This window comes from Chelonoidis abingdonii, chromosome 19, assembly GCF_003597395.2.
Source record: "Chelonoidis abingdonii isolate Lonesome George chromosome 19, CheloAbing_2.0, whole genome shotgun sequence".
Lineage (NCBI taxonomy): Eukaryota > Metazoa > Chordata > Testudines > Testudinidae > Chelonoidis > Chelonoidis abingdonii.
Window position 1 is genome coordinate 363997 of NC_133787.1, and position 24453 is coordinate 388449.

Genomic DNA, 24453 nt, shown 5'->3' on the forward strand with positions numbered 1-24453 from the left:
TAGTAATTAGAGGGGAGGCAGCTCTGCCACTGAGCTGGTGGGCCCTTGGGCATATTGCTTAGTCTCAGTTTTCCCCTTAATGCTGCCTGACCCTTGTGTAGCATTTGGAGAGCCTCTGATGAAAAGCAAAGTATTACAATGGCAGTTATAGACACTAAATTAAGTGTGCACAATCCAGCTGAGCTTACTGAAATAAGAGACTCCAGGCACGGGATAGATAGTGTGGATTTCCATATATAACAAATTGGGCTTTTAGCAGGAAATTCACCTAATTCTCTATCTACATTAGCTCACTAGGAACAAAGGAACAGGAAACAGTTGAATGGGAAGCACCACTATCCACTGTCCCACCGCTCCACAAAGAGGATGTACACAGGTCTGCTTCACAACGATCATTAGAGTTTATTGGTAAACAGCAACACCAGCATTAGAAGTGTCAGTAGAAAAATAGAATTTACTTTTACATTGTTTTCTGTTATACAAAGATTTGCTCATATTGGCTGTAGCAGTGAGTGAGCTAGAAAGGGAGGCTGATTTGGTTCAACCAGCACACAGTATGAACACACACATGAACAACAGGACTACGAACCTCCGCTCCAGGCATAAAATGACTCCAGTGCAGAAAGCCTATTGCCAGGCTCTTTGCTTCACTTAAGCTTTTGATTAGGCCCTCTGGGCTAGGGTGAAATGCACCTTCGTCAGTCAGTCAACAGCACATGTGCTTTCACATTTTTCTACAAGTTCTTTGCTAGTTTTGGTCATTTTGCCCCATGATGCAGTGGGAACCGCACTGCACCAAAAAAAAAACCCTGGGTCGTTTTAACAGCCCATGCAACAGCTACACAGACCTTTGATAAAAAGTTGGTGACAAAGAGCTACCTTCTAGGCATGAACTGTTATTACAGTGTCTTCACTGGCTCTTAAGATTCAGTCCCTCCCTGCCCCCCCAGTAAATATTTTTATGTACAGGCTGAGGGCCAGATCCTCAGTTTTTGTAAACTAGCATAGCCCTATTTATTTCAGTGATGCTACGTCCATTCATACCACATGAAGATTAACTGTGAGCTTCTTCTACTTCCTTAATTAAGTTTGAAAGGACATTAAGGAACTGAGCAAGCACATTTGATGGTGGGGGTGGAAGACAGACTTTGCTTTTAATAATGATTTGTTGTATCAGCTCACAAGTGCTCCTTTTGGGTTAGGTTTATTGCGTGGGAAAGGAGAGAGAAGGATGTCTTCCCTGTAGCCTTCTGCATTTCAACAGAGGGTGGAGAAGAAGACTGGAGAACACCAAAGATAGGGGAATCTCCAAAACAATACGAACAGCCTTGCCCACGGGACTCAGTATTGATAAGACTGGTCACCTTTACAAGACCGCTCCCTGAAAAATTTGCTAGACCTGGGCAAATTCAGATAAACACTGCATATAACAAATCATTCAACACTCAATACCTACTGAAGATGCATATTCACATTCTTCAAGATGAGCACATAAATGGTAGTTAAGGAAATTAAATAGGCAGAAAATAGAACAGCTTCTAGGTCTTCCAGTAGCTCTAAGCCATTTTATCCTCATGTTTGTTCTAGCTCATAATCATGAATTTTTCTCATTCAAGTCCAAACCACAGCAATTAACACTCAAAAGAACTCTGCTAGTGAGTGGCAATGGAAAGCACCAGTGCGCTACCTGTGAGTCGAGAGACCTTTCAGGAGGAGAACTTTTTGGCACCAGCTCCCGCCTCCCACCCCTGCTTTCTTCACATCCCTACAGCAAAAGGACAAAGTTTCCTCTCCAACCTTCTAGATTTGTTGAGCCAGCAGTCCCCCAAACTGGCTGTATAGATAGCTGCTCTCCAGCTTCATTTATCCCCCTGGATTGTCCTCATGTGAGACCTGCAGATTCTTTGCTCTTTTGTGTCAGGACATCATTAAGCCTCTTCTGTTAAACTCTCCCATGGGGCATGATCCTTGCTCTTGAGAATCCAAACACGGGAGTGGAAACACAGTCGCAGGGGGCACTGCAGATGTCTGGAACACCAGTTTCTAGTGGCCCCCATAAAGAAAGGATTCTAAGATATTCGGTTTACCTGACCTGAGCCGCATGACCCAAGACTCTTATAGACTAAGGAATTTTGTACCCAACAATATTCAGGGTCATCTGTGCAAGCAAATTGTGTTCAGGACATGAGCTATGCTGTGCAGATATTGGAAGTAAGTGGGAAACAGGAAAGGATATGGGTGACTTTTACATAGCTCATTTCAGACTGCTTTTCCTCCTTTCAGACTCTTGGCAAAGAGTCTGAGGTGGCCAAGCTAACCCAAGCCTGAGCCACTGAGAGAGAGGGATACAAGGATAATAGTGACGACAGCCCTTTGCATGCAGCATAACACATACAGGATACATTTAGAAGTCCCAGGGTTTAGTACAAGTTACTTGGTGTTCAGTGGGTTACAAGAGCAGTTACCTATAATTTGAACCTTTGCCACCTCCAGATGAGGCACTCACATGAAAGCCTCTCTCAGATTACACCACAGCTTGTATTTGTTTGACTAATGCCGACTGGCCTAGTTTAGACAGATTCTAGAAGGCCTCATCAGAATAAACTGCCTCTCCAGGTAACTGTTGATGGGCAACAGGACACTATTTTCTTTATGCTGTGACAAGTGCACTACCTCTCTTCTGACTGTTTATGGTAGATAGCACTCAGTTCAGAGGAAGTGATGGGTGTTATTGTAAAAGGAAGCAGGAATTTAGATGTAAAAAGCAATCTGGTTTGCCTGGTTTGTTAATAAAATAATTAAACTAAATTCAGTTACAGAAAAAAAAAAAAAAAGACAACCACTTTTTTAAACATGTCTCCTGAGGAGCGGATGCCCTACTAATGGACACATCTGATGCTTCCCTTGTAGCAAGCCGAAGGACTCCACTAATTGATCTAGAAATGCAAATACATTGCCCTTGGCACCATGACAAAACAGTGGGGAAGCTGCAGATCCTACATAGCCTGAAAGGAATGCTTAGGGTTAATCCCCAGGCTCTAGAGAACTAGGGATACACCAGCCCCACAGAAAGCACAGGGCTGTACAAGGGCCCTTACTGCACAAGTGCAGAGAGAAAGGAGTTAAAATCCTCTTCTTAAAAAACAAAAAACAGAAGAGATCATGTTTCCTGGCAGTACTAGTCACCGAAGGAAGGGCAAATCCCCTCGACACTTTCTGGGACCCCCAAGGATGCATCCAATCCACGGAGACATCTCAGAGACAGTTAGGCCCAGATATTTAGAATGGAGGATGTGCACAGTCTGTGCTTGCAGGTACTATAGCAGCATGTGCAAGTGGCCTGTTAAGACACACAGCTGGCACATGGTGTGAATGCAACTGTGCAGTCATGGAAGCCACGTGCAGAATTCTAAATCTCTGGACCTTTAATTATTACAACATCAAATTAAGACTTGAATTAGCATCATGCCATTGTAAAAATGTTCAGACTAAGTGCTTAAAGGGAGAACTAACAAAAGCTTAATCAAAGTCAGGCTTTTTCAAGGCTTGGAAATCAAGAGGGATACACACGTGATTTCCAACTACTTGTTGCTGGGGTAGTGGTCATTTGCCCCTTTAGCAGAAGGTATATGGTGGCCGGTAAGTTTCACTGTAATAGGATGTTATCAATAGTGACCTCTTAACATACAATAATTCTCCTGCCTCATCAATGAATGTGAATGCAATCTGGCACCAATTTCCATTTCCAAGTATCTAAAATGAGGTTTCCTTTTGCTGCTCCCCCCACTAAGCCCAACATTTAGCATTAGAAAGAGGGGGGCCAGAAAGGTCAATTAATATATCTCATAAAAACTGCATTTCACATCTTTAAAAAGTGTTTTAAAAGGTTCAATCACAAAGTGTAAAGTAACGAGAGGTCAAAGCATTCACTGAACTTTGCACCTGCCACGTTATTCAGTAGTAACATTCCTACAGCAGAACCTCTCTATGTCCCATTGTGGATTCTCTCTGTTGCTACAATAGTTCATTGTTTGCAACATTATACTAAATGTTACTAACCTCCCACCCCATCCTATGACTCCTCCCCTCAAAAAACCTTGGCACTTAATGTTACCAAAATAAATGTTAATAAATTAGCTTCAATTTCAACAAAGTATACAACAGACCGAAGACTGGTCAAACAGTATATTCTGGTTTGAAGATGATAACGCTTGCAGTAGCATCTGTGAAATATTTTACCCCTTATTTTCCAGGAAAGCGGGTACACAGCTGTGCTACAAGAAAATCAAGACAAGCCTTTTTACTGTGCCTGCTTTTGTATTTTACAGAAGCCATGTATAAACAAACCACCTTTGTGTTGAGGAACTTCATTTGGAGCACATAACCCCTCAGATTAGATCTCTTCCCTAGTTTAAATCATTCTGCTACCAAACCAGTGACAGAACCAGGCCTTTAGAAAACCAAAGGCATAACACCTTCAGAATATGTCCAGGATCTTCATCTCATGCTGTTTTCTGCCCAGAGACTGAAAAACTGCCACATTCATGGACTACTTCTGCCACGCAGTCGAAATCTTCTCCCTCCTGATTTGACCTTTGGACTCAAGTCTCCGATGGAATGCTACAGAGTTGCTAAAATCCGTGAGAAGGAAACCACCACCACACAGAATGTCTGCCCCACACCTAGAGTAAGCGCTTCAAAGGGGATCATTTGTTTTGCGGCAGCTCTGTAAACTCCAGCAATAGCTGCACCTGATAAGAAAAGAGTGTTAAGAAAAGAGCGTTAATGTGCTACGGCAAGTTTGAGATAGAAACTTAGTCATACACAGCAATGGACAGCAAGGACCAATCTCACAATCTGGTCTATTTTTTTATGTTCAGTTTTGGTTATTTAGATGTCCAAACCACTGAATACATCAGGGTTTTACATCTATATAAAAGAAAATAATCATGCTAGCAAATAACTGTGCTTACAAAAAGCAATATAAACAAAATCTTGCCTGGTCTTTGTAAAGTCTCCAGTCATTAACCAGACATTTGTTTAAACCAAAAACCTGAAGTACATTTTAAAAACTAAGGAGCTGGAAAGAATTGCTCTTTATTCAGCAGTTAAGACTAGAGTCTTAAATTTCAACATTTTCTTCTCCAACTCTTCACTTCATTAATGCCTACAACAGCACAGTGTACTTAGAGAGACACGTCAGCGTTCTTTTAATGTAGTTTTAACTATGGAATAGGCCCATCCACACTTAACAGCCCCCAAAGGAGGATTTAGTTTCCCAGCCACCCTATTAGACTGTCACAGCACCACAATTAACAGGGAGGTACTGAGATTTTATTATCTGATAGATCACTGTTAGCAGGTTTTACTATAGGTGGTATACATATACACATGTTGGATGCTTTGTTTACCATCCTCACAAGTTAAGGGAAGTGGAGAGAGGTTCCGACAGGAGAGTGGACTGGATACTACAGAAGGATCTGGGCCAATGGAAGGGATTTCACTGGAGAAAATGCAAAGCATTATATGACAGACGGACAGACATGTACTCCCACTCCAAGGTGGGAGTACGACAGAGAGAGAGAGAATGCTGAACTGGATCCTGAGAAGGACAGCAATAGCACATTACACATACATTGCAATGTGATACCAAGCACAGTCCAGAAGAATAATGGGGAAGGAATAAAACCTTGCTAATGCCTCAATGAATGGCATATTGTATGGGCCTTCTTTAGATAAACTGTTTATTCAATGAGATGTGGGACTCCGTAGACCAGGATCTTTTGTGCTCATAACTCAGAATCCTTTGTTCAGTTTCAGGCAAATATACAGATGACTGTAAAATATGTTAAATATATTTCAAGTCTGAAAGTGACTAGATGTGCCACAGTTAGATTCCACATTTATCATCCAGCTCTATGTTAATTTTGCTCCATTTGAGCCCTTTTTGAAATCCTCAGTAGAAGGCACTAGAGAAAGAGAGCATTAAGGAAGTGGAAGATTGGACAAATGACCAGGGAGGAGTATAAAAATATTGCTCAGGCATGCAGAAGTAAAATCAGGAAGGCCAAATCACACTTGGAGTTGCAGCTAGCAAGAGATGTTAAGAGTAACAAGAAGGGTTTCTTCAGGTATGTTGGCAACAAGAAAAAAAAGTCAAGGAAAGTGTGAGACTGTCACTGAATGAGGGAGACAAACTAGTGACAAAGGATGTGGAAAAAGCTAATGTACTCAATGATTTTTTTCCCCTCTGTCTCCACGAACAAGGTCAGCTCCCAGACTGCTGCACTGGGCAGCACAGCATGGGGAGATGACAACCAGCCCTCAGTGGAGAAAAGTGGTTTGGGACTATTTAGACAAGCTGGACAAGCACAGGTCCACGGGCCGGATGCGCTGCATCCGAGGGTGCTAAAGGAGTTAGCGGATGTGACCGAAGCGCCATTGGCCATTATCTTTGAAAACTCATGGCGATCAGGGGAGGTCCCGGATGACTGAAAAAAGGCTAATGTAGTGCCCATCTTTAAAAAAAGAGAAGGAGGACGACCCCGGGAACTACAGGCCAGTCAGCCTCACCTCAGTCCCTGGAAAAATCATGGAGCAGGTCCTCAAGGAATCAATTCTGAAGCACTTAGAGGAGAGGAAAGTGATCAGAACAGTCAGCATGGATTCACCAAGGGCAAGTCATGGCTGACTAATCTAATTGCCTTCTATGAGGAGATAACTGGCTCTGTGGATAAATGGAAAGCAGTAGATGTGTTATTCCTTGACTTTAGCAAAACTTTTGAAATGGTCTCCCACAGTATTCTTGCCAGCAACTTAAAGAAGTATGGGCTGGATGAATAGACTATAAGGTGGATAGAAAGCTGGCTAGATCGTCAGGCTCAATGGGTAGTGATCAATGGCTCCATGTCTAATTGGCAGCTGGTCGCAAGCGCAGTGCCCAAGGGTTGGTCCTGGCGCCGGTTTTGTTCAATATGTTCATTAATGATCTGGAGGATGGTGTGGACTGCCTCCAGCAAGTTTGCAGATGCACTAACTGGGAGGAGATATAGATATGTTGGAGGGATAGGGATAGGATACAGAGGGCCAGACAAAATTAGAGGATTGGCCAAAAGAAATCTGCACTTGTCCTTGTTAAACCTCATGAGATCCTGCACGCAGGACGGAAAGAAGCCCATGCACTGCTACAGACTACGGACCAAGCGGCTAGGCAGCAGTTCTGCAGAAAAGGACATAGAGTTACAGTGGACGAGAAGCTGGATAAGAGTCAACAGTGTGCCCTTGTTGCCAAGAAGGTCAACGGCATTTTGGGCTGTATAAGTAGGGGCATTGCCAGCAGATCAAAGGATGTGATCATTCCCCTTTATTTGACATTGTTGAGGCCTCATCTGGAGTACTGTGTCCAGCTTTGGGCCCCACGCTACAGAAGGATAGGGAAGAATTGGAAATAGTCCAGCGGAAGGCAAGAAAAATGATTAGGGGGCTGGAGCACATGACTTATGAGGAGAAGCTGAGGGAACTGGATTGTTTAGTCTGCAGAAGAGAAGAATGAGGGGGGATTTGATAGCTGCTTTCAACTACCTGAAAGGGGGTTCCAAAGAGGATGACTCTAGACTATTCTCAGTGGTGGCAGATGACAGAACAAGGAGTAATAGTCTCAAGTTGCAGTGGGGGAGGTTAGGTTGGATATTAGGAAAAACTTTTTCACAAAGAGGGTGGTGAAGCACTGGAATGGGTTACCTAAGGTGGTGGTGGAATCTCCTTCCTTAGATGTTTTTAAGGTCAGGCTTGACAAAGCCCTGGCTGGAATGATTTAGTTGGGGTTGGACCTGCTTTGAGCAGGGGTTGGACTAGATGACCTCCTGAGGTCCCTTCCGACCCTGATATTCTATGATTAAAACACATGGGCAGTACCCTTACTTTGAGATGTTAGCTTCTTTCTCATGGGGAAGAAATAGCATTCCACTTTAGCAAGCTTCTGAAGTGAACTCTCACTAACAGACACCCATCAGTCAAACAAGTACTTTGGAACGTCTAACATACTTGTTAAGATTCCAGCAGAAATTGGTCCCACGATGCCCATCAACAGGACGCTTACGGACATGAACCTACCATATTTGTGACGTCTGAGTGTGAAGAGCGCCAGTAATCCCGCAGGGATGTGGAAAGAGAGAGAGGACACCAGTGCCCACAGGAATACACCATACCACATTTCTGCAAGGCAACAAGAAAGGATGTTGACACAGACAGGACACTTCACCATCTAAGCTGAACACAAGAGCAGCTACCAAAGGCTCCTATCAGGATTGGGCTCCCTCTGTGCTAGGTGCTGTACAAACACACAGAATGACAAAGTTCCTGCTCTAAAGAGTTTAAGAGGAAACAAGATATAGACCATGTACCCTAAGGGTGTCCATGATGTAAGGGACCAAGCTGTGACCTCACTACGGGCAGCTACAGAAGTTTGTTCTGTACTAGGGATGGCAATGCTAAGACAACATTCAGCCATTGCAAATGCCTGTCCTGACTTCAGAATAATTTGAAAGTTTCATCACTTCCAAAACTACAATGCATCACAAGTGTAAAAAGCCCTGTAATAATGCCTTTAGCGTCTACAATCTGATCATTTCTTTATTATAGGAGCCAAGATACAGGCACAATTCTGTCAATCTCTTCATGCTACCAAAACTTATTTCATGCTGCAGGAAGATCAAAGTAATACCAAAATATTTTGGAATAAGAACCTGAAAAAGCAGTAACTAGACAGAACACTGCACTGGTCTGTATCGCTGTCACAAAATGAGCCTTCTTAGGTAAGGTAAGGAAGAGATCAGGAGAGCAATTTCTTTGGCATGGCCACGGAATACGACTATGCATTGAACCCCAGGATCTAGCTTGAAAGTGACACTGAATAAGAATGGCAGCACCTCCTTAGTCTGGAAAATTTTCCTCACAGTATAGAGTCAGACTTGCTCAGTTTTGTGACAACAACATGATTGACTGCTTTCTACTCCAATGAGTTAACACAGCTACAGCTGGATTCTAGGCTGGCTGGCTGAAGAGTGGAATAACTGCAGGGCCAAATTCTTCCCTCATTTACACTCGTCCTGAATGGGGTTGGATAAGGGCTACAGAGGTATCCTTGCAGGCAGGATGTGACCTGTCACTTGTTATTGGTGATGAGTAGGGCCCTACAAAATTCACAGCCATGAAAAACACGTCACAGACCGTGAAATCTGGTCTTTTGTGTGTTTTTACCCTATACTATACAGATTCATGGGGGAGACCAGCATTTCTCAAATTGGGGTCACTGACCCAAAAGGGGTTACAGGGAGATTATAGGGTTATTTTAGGGGGCTCACAGTACTGTCACCCTTATTTCTGTGTTGCCTTCAGAGCTGGGCAACTGGAGAGCGGTGGCTGTTGGCCAGGCACCCAGCTCTTAAGGCAGTGCCCTGCCAGCAGCAGCACAGAATACCATACCACACCACCCATTCTTATGTGCTGCTGTATTCAGAGCTAGGCAGTCAGAGAGCAGTGGCTGCTGACTGAAGGCCCAGCTCTGCATGCAGCAGTGCAGAAGTAAAGGTGGCATACCATGCCATCCTTACTCCTGTGCCGCTGCTGGTGGTGGCTCTGCCTTCAGAGCTGGGCTCCCGGCTAGCAGCCACCGCTCTCCAGCTGCCCAGCTCTGAAGGCAGAGCTGCGCCAACAGCAGCACAGGAGTAAGGGTAGCAGTACTGCAACATCCCCTACAATAACCTTGTGACTCCCACCCCCAACTTCTTTTTGTGTCAAGACCCCACTGTGAAATTTCAAAATTTAAATCATGAAATTTATGATTTTTAAAATCCTATGACCATGAAATTGACCAAAATGGACTATGAATTTGGTAGGGCCCTAGCAATGATGCATAAGCCAGATAGTAGCCATCTTGACCTGCATATCCTCAGTTGAGTTTGCAGGACTGGCAATTAAGGAAAAGTTTTATTTGTAAACTGACTAAATATGAGATGGATTCACCCAGAGAGTCAACATGGATGCAAGTTTTGGTGCTAGGGCACCCATAAAATCTTGGGTATTTAAAAAAAAATTCTAGTACTACCCTGAGAGGAAAAAACACTTGATTGTCATGGCATAAAGATCCTGTGTTATTTATGTGCTCACTTTCTGCTGGAAAATTAGTTAACAACTTGGATTTCTAGCACTAAAGGACTGTTTGAAAACCACATCTTTAAGTCAAACAGCAGAGTACAATAATAAAGAAGTCTATGCTATTACTTGCAATTTGTTTTGATCCTTTGACTACTAATGCTCTGCACCTGTTCTTCTAGAGATCAGCTGCCTTTGAACCTCAGCAATAGGGATGCCTAGAAACAGAAGGCATTTTTTCACTCTTGTGTAAGTGTAATACTTCAGAGGCAGTTCTCTCTCCAGGAGGATAGCCTGGATTCAAGCATCATTAGGAAGCAGTTAAATTAAGTTGGCAGAAAAAATGATTTGAGTTTTTCTTCCCATGATGAAGCAGAACTCAACCTGTAAGCTTGCTGACAAAGACTCCTGTACAACTTTTGCAGAAGTTATTTCTGGTTAACCAAGCAAGGAATTTAAAGTCTTGTAATGTGACAAGTGTTAATACCACAGATTCTGGAAACTATTTTGTTTTTTGTTTTGTTTTTTTGGGAATGTGGGGACTGGAGTCCTGGTAGCTCTGCCAGAGGACTAAAATGATGATCTTTGAGAACCACTGTTGTTCCTCATTTCTACGGATGTTTACAGTAACTCCTGCTGTACTTCTCCTTTGTCTTATTACATATTATTGTATTATAATACCAAGCTCTGTATGGATGTGCACTTTCAAGGCTTGCTTAATCTTTTTAAAATAAAAAAAGCTCTACAAATTAATTAACTCTCCCTCAAAAAGAAGTTATTAATTGTACCTCTGAATTGAATTTGACATTACAGCTATGCATCTATTGCTTGTTACATTTTCCATTATTTAATGCAGTTGGAGTCTCAACAGCTTACCTATTTTAACAGAGTTGGTCCAAACAAAATGCATTACCTGTAACTCCTGGTTTTGTTTACTAATCAAACAAGCTTGCCACTTCTATATTCTGCATTCAGAACAATATGGAATTCTTAAATCAAGATTAAATGTTCTTCTAAAAAAGTCTGCTCTAGGAATTATTTTGGGGGTGTTCTCTGACCTGTGTTACACAGGAGGTTTATAGGATCACAATGGTCCCTTCTGATCTTTGAATCTTAAGGCAGTGCTATATTTAAAAAAAGCAGCTTAAATACTGCGGTGAATGAGGTCTCAAGAGTAGAAGTGAGAGAAATAGCCAAGGACTCTTTTTTAAAATTTCCCGATGAGATCGCTATTAGAAAAGCCTTCTTACTGAGTAAACAAAATTGAGTTCTGTATCATTGTTCTCTGGAACGAAAGGAAGTTCAGTAAAACACAACCTGCATTTGTGACTGAAGTGATACCAAACCTGTAATGAGATGATGAGTAGTTTTTAATGCAAGCAAAGACATCCTTGCGTCCAGCCTCTCAACAACTAACCAAAGAGCAGCCCCTTTTTACACTTGCTTCAACTAGCAATACTGTACTGTAATAATCAGAAAAGGCTTCACTCCAGAGCTCTAAACTATCTAAAGGCTGTATGTATCAGACTGATATTGTATGTACACTGTAAGCCTGCAGCCCATTTTGCTCATACTGTAAACTAGTGTCTCTATTTTAAATGCCATTCACTATATGGGGTCTCAAATGTCATGAAAGCTGGAGAAGCAGCTGTACTGCCAAAGATATCCATCTATACAGGGGACGAATAAAAAAGGGGAACATAAGAACGGCCAGAACAAAGGTCCATCTAGCCCAGTATTCTGTCTTCTGACAATGGCCAATGCCAGGTGCCCCAGAAGGAATGAACAGAACAGGTAATCATCAAGTGATCCGTCCCTTGTCCCCCACTCTCAGCTTCTGGCAAACAGAGGCTAGGGGACACCATCTTTGCTCATCCTGACTAATAGCCTTTGATTCAAGTGACCCCATTGGTACCTACATTCATTTCGCCTGGGGGAGGGAGGGAGGGAGCAGGTTTTACTTACAGGGCCGGCTCCAGGACTGCCCCAAACAGCGAAGAGAAAAAAAAAAAATAATAAAAAAAGGCCGCGATCCACGGCAGCTCTATCATGCCGCTTCATTCTTTGGTAGCAATTCAAGAGCGACTGAGGGACCCGCCACCGAAGACCTGGATGTGCCGCTTCCTTCCATAGGCCACCCCAAGCACCAGCTTGCTGCGCTGGTGCCGGCCCTGTTTACTTACAGGTTTTAAAATGGAAGCATGGTTTTGGTGGCTGGTGCACATGGGACACAATCAAGCAAATTGATTTTTTAAAGGTCAGAGCCACTGCCTGATTGCATTTGAGCATTCCCTGGCCCTTGACCTATTACTGTCACTAAGAACACTTAGTCACTGTTTCTCACATCTGCTTCCCAAGCATTTACCATGTTTCAGAACTTGCTGAGGACTGGCAGGGTTTGGCTTGAATCTAGGAGCAATGCAAACCCATTTGATGAGCTTCTTTCTAGCAGCCACACCACAACTCTGTTCCCTAACCTTACCTACCTATAAAACATGTTTACAAAAGATTCCCAGTGTGGCCATCACCTAATCAGCGATCGCAAGGATAGGAGCCCTAGGGGCAGGCTCCGGCAGATGAGTTCAGCACCAACTCAATTAGATTTGCTCAGTTCTGATCACCCTTTCTTAAAGAGCATACAGCAACGGGGGCTTGGAGTCATGCAATGAAAACTGTGAAAGACCAGGAGTGATTCCAGAGCCAGGGACTGCTTAGTTCAGACAAAGAGTAAAGAAAAGAGAATGCGATCAGAGCATCCAGACTGATGAATGAAGAGGGGAGTGTGCCCGGGGGCGGTCCTGGGCGGACGGGGGCAGGTCTGTCATGGGGGGGATTGGTCCTGGAGGAGAAAGACTGAGTCTGGGGAGGATGTGGGCATAGCTGGAGATTGCCCTGAAAGATGGGGTGGAGAGGGTTGGGTCCGGAGAAGGGATGTGGGCAGGAGCTGCGGCAGAAGGTGTAGTGAAGGATACTGCTCCTCGTAGGAATGTGCCACTTACAGTACATCTGAGCATGCTCAGTACTTCTGCTGAAGCCACTGTGCTTTACCCTGCCCTTATACCCCTAGGATTCTGCTGACTGCTTTTGACAGAGTTTAAGATGTTGCAAAGGGGGCGAATCTGGGGGTGGGGGAGGGACTGAGGAGGAGGTGGAAATTTACTGGTCTGGGGGGGTCAAGCAGCCGAAGGCAGCATTAGGAGAGGGGCTAAAGGGCAAAATCAGGAATGGGGGGGGAAGAGGCGGAGTTAAGCCCAGGAGGGAGGCACTGGCAGAGGGTGTCAGAGGGCAAAACCCGGCACAGGCAGGGGCACAGGAGGCAGCAATTACCTCATTGGCACTGAGACACCAGCGCTTTGCAAAACAGTTTGTTGCGGGGGCCAGAGGCTTTTTTATTTGATCAAAGTGGCTTTTTTGTATAGTCACACGAACTGAACATGCTCAGTAAGGTCTGGTTAAGCCACTGACCTTCACCCTGCCCTTATTAGCTATAAAATTCTGTGGACTGCTATTTGCAGGGGTTAAAAAGGGGCAAAGGGGGCAAATCAGAGCAGGAGGGTGCCCAGGATCTAAGCAGGAGATGGAAGTTTATTGGTCAGGGGGGACAGGCAGCTGGAGACAGGGTTAGGAGAGGGGCTAAAGGGCAAAATCAGGGCGGGGGAGGAGGAGCAGGAGTTAAGTTTGGGGTGAGATACTGACAGAGGGTGACCAAGGGCAAAACCCAGCACAGTCAGAGGCAGAACAGTAGCAGTTACCCCAGTGTGACAGACACCAGTATTTGCAAAAATAGTGGGGGGCAGAGGGGCTTTTTTATTTCCCCTCTAACAGACAGCACCTTGGCTTCCTAGGGCTGGGTTCTTAAAGGCACAGGCACATCAACGCAGCTCCTCTTTGTCTGATCTAACTAGGGTGACCAGACAGCAAATGTGAAAAATCAGGATGGGGGTGGGGGGTAATAGGATAAGAAAGACCCAAAAATCGGGACTGTCCCTATAAAATCAGGACATCTGGTCACGCTAGATCTAATCTACTGAAGCTATTTCTACACTACAAATTTCAAAGCGCTGTGCTCCTGGTAATCCACCTTGATGAGGGGATTACCTCTGAGCACTGGGAGATGAGCCTATCCACACTAGTGCTTTAAAGCGCTCCAACTTGCTGCGCAGGGGTGTGTGTTTGTGTGTGATTTTTCACACCCCTGAGCCAGCAAGTTATAGCGCTTTCACTTGCCAGTGTAGATAATCCCTGAGACTTAATTTGGTGAAACATTTTACATCTATCCCCTTGGAAACAAAAGAATCCCTTATCACTGTTTCTGAATGCATAGAGTCTCCGAGCAGTTTCCCAAGTTGTCTTATCTGCTGCTGGGATTTCCTGAATTTTCTCTTCTAATTTTTTCTTCTCATTTTTAGAGCAGATGTTTATTCTGTTGGATCATCTGACTTCCATTCTGACTGAATTTCTGGCCTATTGTCAAAGCTTTGTTTTGAGTCAATCCACCAATGGTATAAATATTGGTGGTCAGACCAATAGGCCGCCTAATCTAGTATCCTGTCTTGTGACAGTGGCCAATGCCACCTGCTTCTAGGGGAATGATTAGACCAGGCAGTGACTCACTGAACCATCCCATAGTCTATTTCCAGCATCTGGCAGTCAAAGAATGTTTTAGGGACATGCAGAGCATGGGGCTGCATCCCTGATTATCTTGGCTAATAGCCAATGTACTTATCCTGAGGGACTGATCTAATTCTTTGTTCAACCCACTCAGTTTTTCTTTTCAAAATATAACGAACACACATCTATAATGACTTCTCTGTTTCGGTCTTGATTGAGAAGTCTGAAGGAAAGCCTAACATCGTGAATGCTAATGGGAAGGGGATAGATTTAAAAGATAAAATAAAAAAAGAACAAGTTAAAAATCACTTAGAAAAGTTAGATGCCTGCAAGTCACCAGGGCCTGATGAAATACATCCTAGACTACTTAAGGAGCTAATAGAGGAGGTATCTGAGCCTCTAGCTATTATCTTTGGAAAATCATGGGAGACAGGAGAGATTCCAGAAGACTGGAAAAGGGCAAATATAGTGCCCATCTATAAAAAGGGAAATAAAAACAAACAGGCATACCAGATCAGTTAGTTTAACTTCGTACCAGGGAAGATAATGGAGCAAGTAATTAAGGAAACTACCTGCAAATAACTGGGAAGCTGGTAAGCCGTGGGTATAGCGAAATAGCCAGCACGCGATTTGTAAAGAACAAATCTGTGTCAAGACAGTCTGATAGCGTTCTGTGATCGGATAATGAGTCTTGGGATAAGGAGGAAGCGATGGACATTGGTTCTAGACTTTACTTGCATTAGATACATGTCTCGACATGATATTCTTTACCAGATACAACTAGGCAATACAATTTAGATGGGGCTACTATAAGATTGGTGGGACTGAGACCTTACTCAGAGATATAGTTCATAACTGGTCCAACCGTCTGGAAAGTGTAACAGTTGGGGTTCCGCAAGGGTCTGTTTACGGCGACCTGGCTCTGTTCATTATCTTTCATCAACGACTCTTAGATGTGCATAGAAAGTACACTTATTGATTAGTTTGCAGATGATACACAACTGGGAGGGATTGCAACTGCTTTGAGCGATAAAGGTCCATAATCAGGGCCGGTTGGCCAGGATATTGCGGCATTCCAGGACCCTAAGCACAACTTTCCATCGTGTTCGCCACCCCCTCTCACACAAAATACCACACATATATACACAATACACATGTCACAGAGTTAGAACCACTGTTATTATAATAATCTCGCCATGATTGGTTTCTCTGCCCCATTGAATTAAAAGTCTCAACAATCTTTGTGCAGCAGTTATGTCATTCTCGAGCAGACGACATTTGAAGACAGTTAAGTACCAGACGTAGTTCAAACAAGAACGTACAATCCTTGTTGCAACACCTGATGTTCGCAGTATGTTGTTTTTCGAAGCTTGAGCTTCGACGCACAGCTGCCGCCTCACCACTGGGCCACCAGAAGACCTGGGAGAGTTCAAGAGGATGACCATAGCAGACGTCGCTATAAGCGTTAGGCACATCTGTCCCGCTGGGGGTCAGAGCTGTGGGGTAAGGCATGGGTCAAGGGGTTGCCAGCTCGAGGACTGGGCTCGTGGCTGTGGCAGGCTGTGGGGGGATGGGGTCAGGGGGGTGCCTGGGCACTCGGGCGACAGCTCTGCTCAGCGCTTTCTGCTGTTCCTCTCCAGCCATCCACGCACAAGGGGAGCAGGAGCAGGGACCAGCAAGGACAAGGGGCGGCGTCATTCGGCCACTGAGCGGACAAGTGTTGGGAAAGCACTGGCTTATCTTGCCCGACGCATGAATAGCATTCGGGGAGTACGTTCTTTTGTCTTCTCCGCATCACCAGACCACCGCTGCAGGCTCTTTTACTTCCTCATGCCCTTCCGCTGGCGCTACTGAGAGCTGAGCCGGAGGGGAGTTGTCGCAGCGGCACGCTCATCATCAGGGCCCGCCACGGTGCACCTATAGCGAGCGCGGTCAGCTCTGCAGCCTACCGCGCCCCGCAGGTAACAAGAAGAATGGCAAGAGACTCTCGTCGCTCTGACGAGGAGAGATTCTGATAGTAGCCTTGCCGGGGACTTCAGGGATCCCCTGGTGTCGTGGGCGTGCGGCGGGGCACCGCTGACACGCTTGGGCCTGCCTGTGGCGTCGGGGCCCTGCCAAGGCGGCGCCGCGGCTGCATGGCGACCCCACGCAGCTCCAGACGTCCCGTTTCTGTCCAGTGCAGCAAGCAGCATGCCTGCTACACCCATATAAAAAAAGAATTGGAAGTAGATTTGCCGGGGCGGCGCCGTTTTGGTGCCCCGCAAATACTTGCGCGCCCTAGGCACCGCCTTAGTCCGCCTAAATGTTGACCGCCACTGGTCATAATTCACTATGATCGCGGACGAAAAATTGGGAAATGGTACCCTGGGTAAACGATGAAGTTTCACACAAGACAAATGCGGAACTGGATGTCCACTTAGAGAAGAAATAATAATCCCAGTTTCACACATACAAATCTGGAAGGACTGTCTGAAGAGGAGTATCGGCAAGCCCAAGGATGCCTAGGTGTTATAGGGACCAACAAAGCTTAATCCTATGGATCAACAGCCTGTGATGTTGTTGCAAAAAAAGCAAACATCGATTCTGGGCTGCCATTAACAGGTTGTGTGTTGTGAGCAAGACACGGCGAGAGTCATTCTTTCCCGCCACACTCTCTGGCTGTTAGTAGGCCTCGAAACGTGAACGCTATTGATGATCCGTTGTGGGCACCAACGCATTTCAGCAAAGATGTGCGAGTACAATTGGTAGGTCAGGGCGAAGCAGCAACAAAGAATGATTGAAAAGGTCCTGCGAACATGACCCCAGACGGCAAGGATGCCAAGAATTGGTTCGTTTGATTAGTTTGGGAATGAGAAGACAGAGGCGGACATGGATAAGCAGTTTTAGTCATCTAAGGGGTCATCAGAAAGAGAGAACAACTTTGTTTCACCTTTCAGGCCTCTTAGACTAGAATAAGAAGCAATGGGGCTTAAATGCAGCAAGGAGCGGTTTAGAGTTGAACATTACCGAAAACGTCCTAACTGTCAGGCTGTTTACGCACTGGAATTAAATTGCTTAGGAAGGTTGTGGAATCTCCATCTCCTGGAATATTAAAGTTAGTTCTAGATAAATTCTATCAGGGATGGTCATAGACCGACGGTAGAGAACACTATGGGCTGCTGCAACCGAACGGCAAGGCACACCACGACTGATATTTCAGTCGCGCCAACTCATACTGCGCCGCAGAGATCTCTGGCCTACCTGGTCAGGACGACACGGAGGCAGGACAGAGGCTGACTTTATTTAATTTTAAATGCAGCTTCTTTAACCATTTTAAAAAACCTTATTTACTTTACATACAACAATAGTTTAGTTATATATTATAGAATTATAGAAAGAGACCTTCTAAAAACGTTAACATGTATTACTGGCATGCGAAACTTTACATTAGAGTGAATAAACGAAGACTCGGCATACCACTTCTGAAAGGCTGCTGATCCCTGGTCTAGTCAGTATTTGGTCCTGCCATGAGGGCAGGGGACTGGACTCAATGACCTCTCGAGGTGCCTTCCAGTTCTAGAATCTATGAACCCCAAGATACCTTTACAACCACAAGAATTTTAAAATCTTTGTTCCTGAGCCTGTAGGGTGCAGTAAGGTCAGTTCCAATGCCTTGAGCTGAAACACCTGAATGAATTGTAGTCTACCCTTATACTCCCAAACATTTCATATACCTAAGGCCATATCTACAGTTTAAGTGTGGGTTAACTCACATTATGTCAGCACAGAGTCACTATGGTTACTATGTCACTTGTGTGCATGCCTCCTGGACTCCTTGCCTCAGCAGTCAGGGTACTCACCAGAAGCACTTGTACAGATTCAGAGTGAGATGCACCATGAATAGATATCCCACTGTCCACCCACTGTATTTTGGGATGCTTTGGTTTGGCAGTGTATGCTAGGTACCAAACAGGTCAGACAGGGGTGGTTGTGGCCATGGGATCAAAATTCTTATAATGTATAAACGTATACATAATGTTTACACCTTTTTCTCTAAACCCACTAACCTGCCTGGCCCTCGTCACTGTCTGCCATCTCACACAGAATCATTGAGCTTGCATGGTTCTGGACTATTGTCATAAGCGTTTGCACCCAAAGGAGCATGTGCCTTTATTATTTGCAGATCAGCAAACATACATGAGGGATGTGACATTATACTCTATATTCTTTATGAAAATATGCTTATGATATGGATATGACATAGCTAATATATACTTTATGCAAGATAGCTGTTGACTGTGTTTATCCAACCTGTATGCATGTAAGACTGCTATCTGTAGGAGTCAGCTACATCAGATGGCTTTTATTTTTTTTTTTTAAAAAAGCAAAGTTGGACCTCTAGCTGCTGTGGGCAGCACTTTCCTACAGAGAGCATTTTCATACACGTGTATGTGTATGAAACTGCAAACTATAGGGATGTGCTGCTACCTTAGCAATGCAATGTGATGAAGCTAATTTCTACAGGCAGCAGTTTCTCACACCACTGGAACATAAGACAGCTCTCTGAAGGAATCAGCTACATCAGATGGTCTTTTTTTTGTTGTTGTTGCAAAGTTGGACCTCCCGTTGCTGCAGGTAGTGAATTCTTACCATTAGCAGTTCCTGAGAATTGCGAAGGGCCACACCTGTTAGCTTTGTGATGTTCTGAACAACAATTATTAGCTATTATTCTAACAGGAAGTGAGATGCATTGGGTATGAGCTAAAGATATGACAGTCTTAACGCCTCTGCTGACAAAACATGAAAATAACCTTTTCCTTACATATGTTTCTAGGTGGTACAGAGCTGTAGCCAGCTCAGTTAGGGCGCAGCTGGCCCTGATAAGAAAGCTGTGGGCCAGAAGCTAGAGAAGTATCTGAAGTTGAGCAGTGCTGGGGAAAGGCAAGGGGACCTGTTATTAGTTTTGTTAATTGAAATGGAACACAGTTTACAGGTTTTAAGTGTGGTTTATTAATATTTAAGGAGCGATGATTAACTAGGTTAAAAACTCCCATCTTAACCTATTACTTCCCAACTCATGAGGATAAAAGAACTAACAGCGGATACCAGTAAAATTCTAAACTTTAACTTGTCTTTGTGGGTCAATTGGACAAGTCTGTACAAACTAATGAAGAAAAATAACCACAATATGCAACTGACTGAAAACACAACATTGGTATGATATTCTGAAAGGATGGGCCCCATCTTAACATAAGAACGGCCGTACCAGGTCAGACCAAAGGTCCATCTAGCCCAGTATCTGTCTACCGACAGTGGCCAATGCCAGGTGCCCCAGAGGGAGTGAACCTAACAGGCAATGATCAAGTGATCTCTTTCCTGCCATCCATCTTCATCCTCTGACAACAGAGGCTAGAGACACCATTCCTTACCCATCCTGGCTAATAGCCATTTATGGACTTAACTACCATGAATGTATCCAGTTCTCTTTTAAACACTGTTTATAGTCCAGTCTTCACAACCTCCTCAGGTAAGGAGTTCCACAAGTTGACTGTGCACTGTGTGAAGAACTTCCTTTTATTGTTTAAACCTGCTGCCTATTAATTCATTGGTGACCCCTAGTTCTTGTATTATGGGAATAAATAAATAAAACTTTTCCTTATCCACTTTCTCCACATCACTCATGATTTATAATACCTCTATCATATTCCCCCCTAGTCTCCTCTTTTCCAAGCTGAAGATCCTAGCCTCTTTAACTTTCCTTATATGGACCCCTCCAAACCCCTAATCATTTTAGTTGCCCTTTTCTGAACCTTACATTGTTTACACCCAGTTATTCTTTCTTTATTCTGATAAGTTAACATTAATTGTAATGTGTGCATGTTCTGTGGATGCTGAAAAACATAGCTTATATTGTTTCAAAAAATTATATCGATGAGACAATACATAAGTATGACCCATTCAGTACCTCTGGTTGAAGAGTTATTGCAGGTCAATGTTTCTATTCTTTAATAATGATTATTAATATAAATTTCATTTTGTATCAAATGAACAAATCAAACTTCACTGTTCTAACACCGTAACTCCCGTTTGCCTACACACATTCTAAATTGTTCATTACATTACTTTTTTTTTTAAAAAAAAACAAGATTTCCTATTGTAACTAAAACCTTTTTTTAAAATGCTTACTCCATTTTGCAAACCCTGCTGTAACCTCATTAACTTATTAGGTGTGTGAATGAGGTATGCATGGATAATGGAATCAACCTCCAGCTGACAGCCTATCCTGATAAAGTTAAGCGCAAATGCCAATGGCGAAGATGCAGCCAACAGCCCTGACAAGTAAGAAGAGTCCACCCCATCCAAAAAAAAAAAAAAAAAGAACAAAAGGTGCAATTGAAGCAACATCAAAGACAGGTCCAATTGACGGGTGATCAATCACACCAAAACCAGAGGCCTGACACAGCTAGACTATTGATCCAAACTAAAAGCCTATAAAAAAGATGGGTGAGATGGAAGACTTTGGGTAACATTCTGCTGCCAACATTGAATGGCATCTGTGCACGCCTGACAGAGAGACAGCCCTTACTCATGCCCGGGTTTCCTGGCCAGTTAGCCGCCACAAGCTACAAACCCAACCTGCAAAATCAGGCCACATACTCAAGCTATGTCCAGCAACTGCAGAACATTTGAATTGTGTGTGTATAAGTATTAGGTATTAGCTATTGGTTATAGATCAAATTGTGTTATCATAACAAACATGGCACTGGAACAATCCTGTGTAGCTTTATCTGTATAACATTTTATTCTTGAGTTAACAGGAGAGGGACAGATAAATAGGCCAGCTACAATTCTGATTTCAGCAGCGGATATTTTCACCCCTCCGGATCTATCACCTGGTGCTAGACAGAAAGTGCTGTGCCTCCCACCTCTCTTGTGTGGAGTAGTGGACAAAAGAGAGAGAGAAATGATTTTTGCAAACTGTGCCTCTGAATGATAGTGCTATACAATGGGGACTACTTGACCATGATCAGATACCTCTATACAGTGGGTGCTGTTTGACTAAGGTCATGATGATGACAATGACAACCTACGAGAACAACCAGAAACACCTGAGGTACAAAGACTGAACGTTGAAAAATGATTGACCCAGCAATCTGGATGATGGGAAGACAGACACTTCAGCTCACCTCAGCATACTGAGAACGATAAAGATCTGATATTATCAACCACTGAAAAATAATCCAGGTGTGTCTAATACAGGGGTCCCCAACGCGGTGCCTGCGGGCGCCATGGCACACACCGGGGCATCTAAGTGCACCCACGTACTGGTCAGAGGATGAGCATCCACTAATATGCCGCTACCCGTCGGTGGCATTTTGGTGGCAACGCCTATTGACGTTGCTGCTTGTCAGCGGAATATCCACTGCCGTGGTCCTCCATGGCTTGTTGTCTGGCATCTGCCAGACAAAAAATGGTTGGAGACCACTGGTCTAATATATCTGTTGTCCCCATTATACAGACATAGGCCTTTTTCATTAGTTTTATTAGCAGTCAGAAAACACCACAAGACAAGTTAAGTTTTAACAGTGAAGACAAAGGCTAAAGAAAATGTCTCAAAAACGAAATGAGAGAGCACCGAGGTGACATTCCTACAGAGGAATTAGCTTCATCACATTGCAGTGCTAGAGGCAGCAGCACATTTCTATAGGTTGCAGTTTCATACATGTACGTGTGTGAAAATGCCACCTGTAGGACTGTGCTACCCGCAGCAGCAAGAGGTCCAACTTTGATAAAAATGTATTTCAAGCAGTCTCACATGTAAAACCAACCTGACAGCTTTCGTTAACAGTGTAACAAGCCTACAAGCAGTACATGTGGTATATCTGGCCTTCAGTAAGGCTTTTGCTACTGTCTTCCATGATCTTCTCATAAACAAACTATGGAAATGAACCCTAGATGGACATAACGATAAATGAGACGGGCATAACAAGTGGGATTCTCCAGGGATCAGTTCTGGATATACTGGCATAGAAATAGGATAACAGTTTTCAAGCACGTACACATCAAGCAGCATCTTTTTACAAAGCTGTTCCTTACAATCTATAGGCATCCAGACAGCGCATTTCTACCCGTAGCAACTTCACATCGACGACTACAGTGCAAGGAGCGGCCACCGCGCCTCCAGCTACCCCAGGTAACAGTTCAATACCACAGCAACGTCTGACAATCTGTACGGATCGGAAAGCGCTACCAGTGAGGAGCCGTATCCTTCACTGCCCCGGGGACCTGCCCGGGGCCCCGACAGATGGGGCCGGGAAGCCGGCTCCGGAGGGCCGTGGGGAGGCGGCCGGGCGAAGGGGGACCGGAAAGGAGCGGGCGGCCGGCCGGTACCTGGGAAGCTGACCAGCGGGGTGGCGTACAGGGTGCCGTTGCCCACCCGCGGCACTAGACGCAGGCTCAGGATCTGCTGCAGGAGCCCGCCCGCGCCCGGCTCGCCGCTTTCCATTCCGCCGCCATTAAAGGCACGCGGCAGCCTCGCGCCGCACCAGAGATCGCCTGTCGCCTCCCGGAGTCCGTCACCGCGCCCCGGCGGAACGGACGGCTCTGTGCTCCAATCGCAGCGCAGCTCGCTCCTCGGGTCCCGGCTCTCACCATGACAGACAAGGACCTCCGCCCATCACCGCACTGTACGTGGAGGGGCGGGACGCCGCTCGGACGTGTCTCCCGCCCTGCCCCGCCCCTCTTGCAAGCGCAAGTGCTCCCCCTGCGGGAGGAGGGCGCTGTGCACCCGGGAGCGGCTCAGCTCTGTGCGTCAGCGGCCACTCCGTGCTCGGGGAGTGCAGGGTCCCCGTGGCCGGGAGGGAGGGGGCGGCACTGGGACCACAGCGGGCGCTACAGAACCAATCGTCCACGTGCGGCCTCAGACTGCAGGCACCATCCGCAGACCTGGTCCCCACGGCTGCTCCTGCTTTGACCGGCGCCTCCCTCCGCTGGCCACCCCTCGCAGTGACTTCGCTCTGAAGCCTGAGCGGAAGCGCTGCACGGGGAGGAGGGTAGGGAGGTAATTAACTGGCCAGCTATCTTTAAGGCGCTAAAGGAACATAGGGGAGCAGCAAGATGGTTGGCGTGGGGGCCCTGTGTGTGTTCTTAGCCTCCGAGCATTTACAATCACAGCTTGGAATGGAAATCTATCAACCGACGAAGTATTCAGTATTTCCTATTCACCCACAAAAGCTCATGCTCCAATACGTTAGTCTGTGAGGTGCCGCGGGACTCTTGGTAGCTTGGAAACAGACCGTCTGAACGTTACAGCTCTTGCTGAGCAGCAACTGCATAGACACTAGCTAATCCAGCCTCAGGCCCCCAGCAAGGTGGGCCAGTGTCATCCCCAGGAGTGGCCAGGCAAAGTCACCTGCTCACAGCAACGTGCACAGCTGTTACGGCTGACGGGTCCCACAGGCACTACAACCCCACAGCCGCGGGAGCGCAAGGCGGGCTAGCCTGGTGCTTCCTGCGGGCACAGGGCCGCACAGCGGAAATCCCATTTCCGTAGCCAGGCAGCGCCGGATGTTCCTTTCCGTTCCCTTCCGGTTCCCCTCAATGAGGTGAGGGCCGGTTAGTTCTTCTACGGCTCGCGCAGAGATCACAGGGGACGCTCTAGCCTCTCAGCTCATAGCTCTATGGTCCCTCCTATCGCAATAGGGCGCTCTA

The 24453-nt window shown here is 45.3% G+C and overlaps 1 protein-coding gene across 2 annotated transcripts; it reads right to left on the reverse strand.

Moving 5' to 3' along the window:
* Positions 1-379: 379 nt before the first annotated feature.
* TMEM170A (transmembrane protein 170A) lies at positions 380-24396 on the reverse strand. 2 transcript variants are annotated; one of them, XM_032792259.2, is made up of 3 exons: positions 23134-24396; positions 8113-8214; positions 380-4751 (listed from the first exon to the last, which is right to left on the reverse strand). In XM_032792259.2, the coding sequence occupies exons 1-3, from the start codon at positions 23246-23248 to the stop codon at positions 4621-4623; spliced, it is 348 nt and encodes a 115-aa protein (XP_032648150.1). In that variant the 5' UTR covers positions 23249-24396; the 3' UTR covers positions 380-4620. The 2 variants fall into 2 exon arrangements, with proteins under 2 accessions (XP_032648150.1, XP_032648149.1); XM_032792258.2 differs by having other exon boundaries at positions 8044-8214; positions 23134-23405.
* Positions 24397-24453: the final 57 nt, after the last annotated feature.